A 10,416-nucleotide genomic window follows, 5' to 3' on the forward strand; every position below is an offset into this window, starting at 1 on the left:
ATAGTAACTGGATAATGTGTGATATGTAAGTGCTTCGTGAAAATGAATGAAAGTGGATTCGGAATCTTAAAGGTCACTAAGAATTGCACTAAATGTTTGTATAATGCGCAATATATACTTTGTATATAAACTGTAGGCCTATATAAATACTGCATATACATTTTAAAAGTTTGTGTAGGCTGCATATTACAGCAGCTGCTTAAGAACATCACTGCAGAAGTTTTCCGCTCTACAATGCCGCTTTGCATCTGTTTCTGTGTGCGCTTGTCTGCGCAGTTGCACTGCATGCATTTTACCCGGAGCAATATTTTACACTACACCGTCACATTAACACAGAAACAGTTTCTATGGAAACTGTAAACGGTGCGTTGGAATGTGCGGGTACGAGAGACTGCGCATGTGCGGCGCGATCAAATTGGGAGCGATTGAAAGCAAGGAGAAAGGTGAGTGTATTACCCAGCGCGAGACAAGGAATTGTCCGAGAAATGCAGGCCGACTGACAGCTCGTGTTGCGGTAATAAACTTAATAGCTGTGGCATTAGGGAAAGGATCGAGTCGACTCAATGCCTGGAAGCCTAACCTTTTCACTTGCGTGACCACGCTGCCTATTTGTGTGCTATAGACTGGACTGGTTGACTGAGCTGCACCACCTGCAAGAACAGTGATATGCTGGGATCCCAATGGTTGTCCAGAGACTGGCACAATTTTGGAATAGCAGAGGGAGAACAGCATCAATTATATAATGTGCACTTGTAACCTGTATTATAAGTGAGTGCATTATACATCATATGTACATTATGCACATTATGTTTGTCGCTAAAATTTGCGGTAGTGTTGTATCTACTGTTGCTGCTGGTAATTTGGATTGTTTCATGTTGTTGTCTGTGGCATTGTTGTCACCATGATTACAGAGATGTTAATGAGAAACTCACCCTGCAGGGGTGTAACTCTGCCCTGCCTGAGAAGTGACAGGTGTGACAGGTATATCCAAGATGTCTCTGGATTAGCAATCTGACCCAGTTAACACTCCGATCCATTGACAAAACACATTCTCTTGTGGATCTGTCTGTCTGCCTACTAATCGTGTATCATGCCTGTCCCTGTACCCCTGTTAGTATGAGCATTTGTGCATGTGTGTCTGGTGTGTATGTTTGTTTGTGTGTTACTCCCCCATTGTAACCCAGCAAAGGGGATAATTACAGTACTGAATCAGAGTCACTAGGCAGCCGAGGACAACCTGTCTGTGCTACAATTTCATATATTTGGCTGCGCTTCTCGTGGCAGGTGCTGCAGAGTACACTGATGGAATTAATAACTGAATAACGGACGGAAAGACAGGAAGCTGGGCTGCCCCACACAGAGACGGGGGCAAAGGGGGGGAGCAGGGGGACAGGCGGAAGCATGGAGGCCCCGAAGCAGAGAGAGCTAGTGCCTGAAGCACAGTGTCAAGAGGAGGAAGTGAGCAGTGAGGTGTGGCAGCCACCCAGCACAAACAGTGGTGAGACTGACCAACTGCCTGCTTGCTGTCTGTCTGCCTGTCTTTATCTGATCTGTCTGTCTCTCTGTATCTAATCTGTCTGCCTTTGTTTGTGTCTATCTGACTGATCATAAATATATTACATGCCATCCATATACTCTTGTGGGGGTGGGGTAAGTTAATCATATTTAAATATTTAAGTAAACATTTAAAGGACATGTCATGTTGTACAGTATAATGAATTGATTTCATGAAAAATACATCATGATTTGCATAATTAATTTTGGATCCAAACAACACGCAGGAGTGGGAATCGTCCAGTCCTGAGGGCTTGTTTCAATCATGTGATTGGGTGTTAAGAGTGAAGGATAGTTTAAATAAGTGATGAAGGTCAGGTTTGAGAGTAACGGGCAATACCTTAGTTAATGAATTAATGTGTGCATGCAGCAGGAGCGGTGTGTGAATATTGCATGTATTTTTTCATGTCGTGTTATTGGGGAGGTCAGGGGGTCAAGGGTCAGGGGCCGAGTTACAGTCTCAATTACACATTAATGCCTTTGTCAAGACATATTCAGGTCATGTTTCCTCTAACTTGCTATACATTTATGCTGTGGGTGACAAAAGGATCAGACAGGGTGCTGTGGTCAGTGCTGGAGAGAAATAATTGGGAGTCTTCCTTGCTCTCATGTTTACAGAGTACCCATCCCCCAAACCCCTACAGTTCACCTTGAACTGAGCTCGGTGTCTAAACTATGTCTATAGGCTTTTTGTGTACTCTCTGATCAGCTCGCAGGCTACTTACTGACAGCACACACACTCACTCACACACACACACACACACACACACATAACAAACACTACTACCTGAGGATGTCTGTTGTATTTATGGCAGAAACATATACTAATGCAAGTGAAATTTACAGTTTTTGTTTATAGTGTTAGAATGGGCGTGTAATAGCAAAGGTGTGATAGTGAACGTTTTCATTTGTCTGTGTGCGTGTTTGTCAGCTCCATCTGCTGAGGGGAGGGTGCGCCGCAGCCAGCTCAACTTACCCGTCATTAACCTGGACAGGCTGCGGGCAGTCAAGGCTCTGGTGGACAAGGCTGTAAAGGTGAGGACAGATAAGGCCGCACACCTCCTGTGCGGTGTCGGGTGAAGGAAGGCATTCCCTCACAATGACCCCCCCCCCCCTCACCCTGTCTCTTCGTCTCTCAGCTCCGAAAAGTGTTCTCCATCCATGGTCCGTATCCTGTGGTCCGTGCTGCCCTACGGGCAAGAGGCTGGGTGGAGCATCGCATGCCCCGCCCGGGTCTGCTACGCAGGCGTCGCCGTGGCGACGAGGAAGGTGACAGGAATGACGTGGACGCCAGTGATGACGATGATGACGACGATGATGGTGAGGCTCTGGGTGAGAAGAGAGAACAGAAATCTCAGATTTGTGGTTTTTACATGCTTTCCTGATGCAGAGGATGCACTTCTGCAAGCTTTTGGCTGGATAACAAAGAGTACAGGAAGAGCATGTAATCGGAATAAGAAACGTTCTATAGGAAAAGTCAGTGAAGCCAGCCAGAGCCAGGGTATTACATATTTAACAGCCAGAGGCCTATATGTGTGCATGTAACACTGAATGTACAGAGGACCTGGTGCATATGCAGTGGGCTATAATATATATACAGGGAATAACTAGCACTGTCATGCCATCATATCATATCAGGTCCACTGTACTCTGCTTTGAAAGACTCAGTTGGAATTGACTCCCCTCCATTTTTCTCAGATAGTCCAGAGGAGGTGGAGAAGGAAGATGACCCAGATAACATGTATGATCTCATGGTGAGTCAGCTTATCTCTGTGTATCCAACAGGAAAGGTATCCTTTCTGATGCTGGCATCCTGTGGATTCAGTTACCAGGATGCCACCTTTTAGTATGACTGCAGTTCTGATCATACCACTTTACCTAATTATCTCTCCTCCCACCCCTTCTCTATTTCTTTCTTCCTAACTCTCTTTCTTTCATGTACATTTAAAATGCAGCATTAAAGTTTTTTACTGGCGAGACATAAGCCAGTGATTCCAAAAGGCAAAACAAAAAACGAATATAATAAAAGGTGAAGAATTCACAGTCGTTGTAACGAACAGTTGTATTTGTGAATTTTGTAATGTTTCTCTGTCCAATTCCCTCTCTATGTTCTTCCTCCATGCCTTTGAACCTCCTTCAAGTCTCGCATGGTTCGAAATGAAATGACGTATTTCTATTGGACAACACGAAGAGACACCATTGACAATCGCACGTTGAGGAAGGAGCAGATGACCAATCATTTTGCAAAGGCGGGAACTTTCACCACCAAGGTCAGAGGCAGGTCACAGTTGAGGCAAATAAATGTAATGTTGCGAGCAACCTTCTACCTCTCCTTGTGTTTTACTCACTTGTCACCCGCTCATTCCCTCCCTTTTTACTTCCATTCCCGTTTTTCCCTCCCCATTCTCTCCTCTTGTTCTCTGTATTTCTTTCCTCTCCTCTCTGTCCCCCTCTCCCCTGTCCCTCCTTCCCTGACTCCCTCACCCCTGTTCTCTTCCCTGCTCCTGCTCCTGTTCCTCCGTCCCCTCTCTCCTTCAGGTGGGGTTATGTGTGAATCTCAGGAGCCTGCAGTGGTATGCTGCGGCAGATCCAGACTCTTTCTTCCCACGGTGCTACAGGCTCGGGGCGGAAGACGAGAAACACGCTTTCATCGGTCAGCCCCTCCTCTCTGCTTCCAATCTCTGTTCTCGCTCTCCTCCCCGTTTCTGTCCGCCCCCTATGATTTATAAAAGGGGGCGGTAGCATCTCTGCGTGTAAGTGATGGTTAGTTTTTACTTGTTCTTAAAGTTACAAAGCCAAGTGTTCAGGGCAAAATCTGATTCTGTAATTTTAGTCCGTGCTGGACTAATGTCAAAATATTTAAACTGTCCTACACTGCAGAATTGTTAGCACTTAGCAGTTATATCATTGTGTTTGGGAGGTGAGGGACTATTGGTGATACTTAAGTATCAGCTCAGCTCAGATACTTCACATACTATGCTCCCCATTTGTGGAACTCACTTTCAGCAAAAGAATGCATTACACATTGGTTCACTTTATCTTTTATGAAACACACTGTCTCCCCACCCCATCAAACACCTTTAATTCCTGTTCGCCTGAATCTCTTTTATTTTTTTCACCCATTCATTGTCTGTTCCTAAATGAAGTGCTTCATCTGTAACCTGCCATATTTATAACAACCTTTTAGGTAAGATACATCTCTTAAACTACTATGCAATACTTTCCCTCTTTCTCTCTATAGAAGACTTCCGGAGGACAGCATGTACCAGCCTTCTGCAGTGTGTAGTGGAGAGGATTGTGGGCGAAGGACAAGAGTTTGGGGAAACAACTGGCCTCTCACCACAGGGTACCACACACACACACACACGCATGCACACACACCTACACACACACACGCACATACACAAAATCCCAAGTGTGCCACAGCAAAAAGGTATGAGACGCTGAAACTTCAACCACGCACACTTATACAATACTCCACTTTCACTCAAACATCACACTGACAAATAGCACCCTGGCAGAAACAAACTCTACATTCCTACACAGACTTATCTGGCAAACTGAGGTATCCTGCTGCAGGTGGCTAAAGAAGGATAAATGTGGGTGAGTTTGAGCCTTTTACATAACTCATCCTGTGAGGGTTTCTCAAAAGTGAATAACAGGAAACAGCAAGGTGTATATGATGAGCTGCCACTTCTGTGCATTTTCAGCAGTATTCCAGATTCACCATGAGTTACTAGCATACAGAGGTCAATCACACATGGTTACAGTAGTTAAGATACCTGGAGGTTGGCGTACATTGCCAACTTCTTCAACTTTCAGCCGATGTTTAGATCAGAGTGCGTGGGCAGTGCTAGTAAGAGGCCACACACTACAGACTGAGAGGATCCTGCATGCTCTGACTCCTCTTAATTCATTTCACAAATGCCTGGCACTGGCTGTGGCCCATGTGAATGCTGTACCAAGAAGCACTGCTGTACTGCTCTTTCACCCCGCCCTCCCTTTCTTCAGGTCAGAAGAGGTCATGCAAGCGAAGGGCTGCCACCCTGGTGTCGTCCACTGTGATCCAGAGAGCTCTGCGCGTGTGCCAAGCATTTATGGACAGCCTGGACCACAGTGACATTGATGTTGCCATGGAGACATCCCCCACCCTCACAGAGCAGGAGTGGGGAGAGTTCATTCACAACTATTACCGGGTGGTCCAGTGAGTATATTTTGTTATTTGTTTCAGATTAGTCACATGCAAGGTCAAGTGTGTGTTCTTTTACTTTGTATCTATGTACATTTTATTTACATTGGAGGTGCATCTCAGTATTGACCTCTTATTCTTTGTCTCTCTCTCTATCTCTCTCTCTCTCTCTCTCTCTGCAGTGATGGGGTGGAGATTGAGGCCAGTGCTCTCTATGCAGACAGCTGTCAGGCCATGCTGAAGAGGCTGTGGGAGGTCAGTCCACAGCTGGACACTGATGGAATCCACAACATCTGGATCATCAAGCCTGGAGCCAAGTCCCGTGGCAGGGGTGAGTCACATTCAGTCATAGCCATCCCATAATACCACTGTCACATATTTAATTTTGATTATTGTCTTTGAGAGACAGACAATATAATTTAATCTGGAATACTTGCTCATAGTCCTCGCAGTGTCATTTGTGATTGAGTAACTTCTTGTTTTGATCATAGGAATGCTCTCTCTCTATCCCTGTTCTCCCCTCCACAAACAACAAAGGAAACATCCTTGGGACAATTAAATTAAAAATAATGCTGCAAGTCTTATCTCTGTATACAAACCTGGTGTTTTGGAGTTGGAGTTTTCTCTCCTTTGAAAGTTTTATTATTCTTTCTGAAGACACACAGCAAACCAGAACCATTGGGACACCCAGTGTGTTAATGTCCATATAGACAATGGTTGTTAAGTCCTGCCAGTTAGAATTTACATTTTTAGAAGCAGTGCCACTTTCAAGCAGAACCCAATGTGGTGGGATTTGGTTTTGTTATATTTGATTTTGTTATTTAACATTTTTATCTGTGTCTTTTTGGAACATTTTGCTGTCTTCGAGTTGCTCTGCCTATCAACCAATTTGGCAATTTAACTGATAATTGATATATTTGATAATTAACTAATCAAATCATATAAATATATTTTATACTTTGGATAAGTAAAGTTTTAACTGTTGATGCACTTGTGTTCGACATTCAGAGTGCTGAATATTAAACGAGAGTGTTAGCTGTTAAAAATGCTGGATTCAAATTATAGATATATTTTACTCAGTCCTCACTTCCCTTACACCACTGACATAGTGCACAGTCACAACTGCAGCAACAGGACTACAGACAGTGAAATAACAGCACTACAAACAGAGCACAGTAACAGTACTGTAGATTCAAAAACAGTTATTGCATTCTACTACTGCAGGCATCATGTGTGTGAAACACCTGGATGAGATCCTGAGGTTGGTGGACAGTGACCCTGTTCTCATAAAGGACAGTAAATGGGTGGTGCAGAAGTATCTGGAACGCCCTCTCTTGATCCACGGCACCAAGTTTGACATACGGCAGTGGTTCTTGGTGACAGACTGGAACCCCCTAACCATCTGGTTCTACAACAAATGCTACCTGCGCTTTTCCACACAGCCATACTCTCTGGAAACCCTGGACAGGTGAGAAACAGGGAGGAAAAGAGAGAAAAGGGAATGAGAGAGGGAAGGAAAGAGAGAGAAAGGAAGCAACAAATTCATGAGAAGAGAGGGAAGGGATTAAGACTGAAGAGAGAGATCGGGTGAGAACAGGAAGGATGAAGAGTGAGAAGGCAAAAGATATTGAGATATTCTGCTATAATAAATTATTATTATAGATATAAAAGATATTTTATTATTATAAATATTAATCATTCACATTGGTAATATGATACAATGCATAGTCATCCCAATAAAATATATCTGAATCTGAAACTGATATGACAGATTGTAAGAGAGGGGGAGAAAGGCTGGATAGAAAGGAAGAAAATGGGTGGATTGATAGAAAAGCAGAATGAAGAGATGGAAATGGAAGTGTGACAGAAAAGACTGAGCAGCTAAATAAGCTTCAACCATCTGTGCTGAGCAGTTAACAGACAGGCATAGTGGAGTATATTTCTTCCCAGAAAGACTTCAGGGGGCTTCATGGATGGAGATAATATACCTTCTTTCACACACCCCATCCCTGTCTCCATCTCTCCATCTCTCTGTCCCACTCAGTTCAGTTCACCTCTGCAACAACTCCATACAGAAGCACTTTCGGCCATCTCCACTGCGTAACCCAGAGCTGCCCGAGGACAACATGTGGTCATGTGACCAGTTCCGGGTGTTCCTGGGCAAACAGGGCAGGGAGGCAGAGTGGGAGGGCGTGGTGGTGCCGGGGATGCAGCAGGCGGTGATGTACGCCCTGCAGACGGCCCAGGACCTGGTGGAGTGGCGACGGGGCAGCTTTGAGCTCTACGGCGCGGACTTCATGCTGGGCCGGGACCTGCGGCCCTGGCTGATCGAGATCAACGCCAGCCCCACCATGTCGCCTTCCACCGTCGTGACGGCCCGACTGTGTGCCGCTGTGCAGGAGGACACCCTGCGAGTGGTTCTGGACCGACGGTTGGACCGCAACGCTGACACTGGGGGATTCAAGCTCATATACAAACAGGTTAAAGGGCTGCAAACACAAACATTACACATGTATTATACGCACATTACACATATGGACACGCACACACACATACACACGCAAGGTATGGGGTTTGAGGAGGGTGCAGGTTTAGTTCAGTGTATGGCACTACCATTGTGCCCTTAAGCAAGCTGCTTGACCTGGAGTGCTTTAATTACTATCCAATTGAAGAAATTGGGAAACTAAGGTAATAAAGCCCCTCACCTTGAGTTTTAACTTACACTTTCCACTTACGGTCACTATCAGTTTAGTTTTCTAAACACCATGCATTCTACCTGGGTAGGTTACAGTACTGCCATTTAAGGTAGTGCTGGCAGGTGCATCTGTCCAAACATTATATGAATTTCCTGGCAGTGTTCATGGTAGGTTCATTGTGTCCAAATGGTCTCTCCCATTCAATCCAGGCTCCTGTGGAAGTGCCACAGTATGTGGGGGTCAACCTGCTGGTGGAGGGGGCTCCTCTCCGGCGACCTCGCCCCCCACCTCAGAGAAATCCAGTCCCATTCAACCCTGCCCCTATTATTCTACCTCGCGCCGTCAAGTCATGCCCCCAAAACTTCCTTCCCAAACATCGTCCCCCAGGCAGAGAGAATAAGATGGTGGCAGAGAAGAAGGGGTCGCCTAAGTCCCCAAGGAGGTGGAGGAAGGGAATGGTGCGACAATTCACCTTCTCCAATCTCAGCGTGCCCCCCGTGAACGTCCTGGAGTGCCCCACCTTGACATCAGAATCCAAGAAAGTGCAGCGAGTGAGGTTGAGCCTCACCACCATAGAAGGCGTATCCCGCTCTCAGGACTCCCCCTGGAACAGGTCTTTCCCGTGTGGCCACACCCCTCGGCCCCGCAATGTCCGCCTGCTGCCTTTACCAGACCACTCCAGCAATGTCCACAGCGGCCCTGTCCTGCCACTGGAGGTCATTAGCCTGCAGCATGGTCTGCTGGGTGCCGGACAGTCCTTTGACCCCGCCCCACTTGTCTCGCACCCTGGACTCCAACTGCATCCCCTCTGCCACGTACGCAAACAGGTCAGGGCCAATCAGGAAGGCTGCGCTGGTGTCAAGCAGTCCTCCTGAAAGAGTCCTGCAGTGATCAGGGAATAACGCAAACACAGCCTTCTGTAGTGTACTGCAGGGGTCCCCAAATCTTTTCATCTCACTGATAAACATCAGAGACATTTAGCCAATGCCCTATACTGGATGCAGTAAGTGGCTTAAGAATGTCTGGCTTCAATAAGTCACAGAAGCATGTACAAGTATTGATGTCATTACAGCATGTTTAGAACTATATACAGTCCAATGCAGTCTGTAAGTATTTGGATAGTGACATTTTGGTCCCCTTAAAATGGGGAAAGTATGTATAAAAAGGACCGTAATTCCTACAATGTTCAACTGATATGGATGTAAATACTCTCAAATTAACTTTGACAGTCTGCAACCTCATATTCACAGTTTCATTTCTAATCCAATGTTGTGGAGTACAGAGCCAAAACAATAAAAATTGTGTTACTGTCCAAAACACTTACGACTGCACTGTATCTTCTATATAAATGTTTAATATTTAAATTACCACACTATTATTACATTTTATCTGAAAGCCTAAACTATGACTTTCATAAAATATATTAATAAACAAAATATTCTCTTCAAAACATCTGTATTTTTCTTAGGATCCCCTGGATCTCCATCAAGAACCACTGGGGGTCACCAGACCCCAAGTTTGGGGACCCCTGTTGTAGACCTTTCCATGCACACACAGATATTTATAGAAGATTGAGATAACTACGAATTGAAAAATAAAACCAGTATTAAATTGTCTCCCAATGCATTTTTCCTCTGGGTTTTTAAGTACTAAGTTTATGAATAACAGTCTTTTGTTAAAAATTACTTTGGAATACTGGCTCATGCTGGTCACATTGTCCATCTTGATAATACGTGGGAGTCAACTTCGACCAAGAAGAGGTCCACTTTGGTTCTGTCCTTGATGTTGCTCGTAGGTTTACTTAAATAGAACTGTAGAAATGTAGCAAAAGCAGGAGTCATCAGCAGCAACTTTTGATAAATGTGATTATATAAACAATAATTATTAAAATTATTAATTTAATTAATAAAAAGCACGTCTGGATAATACTGAGCATCAAGAGCCCAACTTAAAGTGGGAGAAGCAACATTGTGGTTT

General features: G+C 44.8%; 1 protein-coding gene across 4 annotated transcripts; it reads left to right on the forward strand.

Annotated features, from left to right (window-relative positions):
• Positions 1 to 349: 349 nt before the first annotated feature.
• Positions 350 to 10,055, forward strand: LOC118210567 (tubulin monoglycylase TTLL3-like). 4 transcript variants are annotated; one of them, XM_035386842.1, is made up of 14 exons: positions 363 to 443; positions 623 to 768; positions 1,285 to 1,498; positions 2,486 to 2,589; positions 2,694 to 2,886; positions 3,253 to 3,308; positions 3,696 to 3,824; positions 4,093 to 4,207; positions 4,796 to 4,900; positions 5,566 to 5,758; positions 5,926 to 6,074; positions 6,968 to 7,211; positions 7,788 to 8,223; positions 8,649 to 10,055. In XM_035386842.1, exons 3-14 carry the CDS (start codon positions 1,402 to 1,404, stop codon positions 9,312 to 9,314), a joined length of 2,487 nt encoding a protein of 828 aa, XP_035242733.1. In that variant the 5' UTR covers positions 363 to 443; positions 623 to 768; positions 1,285 to 1,401; the 3' UTR covers positions 9,315 to 10,055. The 4 variants fall into 4 exon arrangements, with proteins under 4 accessions (XP_035242735.1, XP_035242733.1, XP_035242736.1 ...); XM_035386845.1 differs by having other exon boundaries at positions 2,694 to 2,874; XM_035386844.1 differs by lacking the exon at positions 623 to 768 and having other exon boundaries at positions 350 to 443.
• Positions 10,056 to 10,416: the final 361 nt, after the last annotated feature.

The sequence above is a fragment of the Anguilla anguilla genome, chromosome 13, assembly GCF_013347855.1.
Source record: "Anguilla anguilla isolate fAngAng1 chromosome 13, fAngAng1.pri, whole genome shotgun sequence".
In the NCBI taxonomy this organism is placed as follows: domain Eukaryota; kingdom Metazoa; phylum Chordata; class Actinopteri; order Anguilliformes; family Anguillidae; genus Anguilla; species Anguilla anguilla.

Coding starts and splice junctions, on each gene's coding strand:
- LOC118210567 (XM_035386844.1), top strand. CDS start 1,402: ATGGAGGCCCCGAAGCAGAGAGAGCTAGTGCCTGAAGCACAGTGTCAA. Junction 3,309..3,695: donor ATAACATGTATGATCTCATG/GTGAGTCAGCTT, acceptor ACCTCCTTCAAG/TCTCGCATGGTTCGAAATGA. Junction 4,208..4,795: donor CGAGAAACACGCTTTCATCG/GTCAGCCCCTCC, acceptor TTCTCTCTATAG/AAGACTTCCGGAGGACAGCA.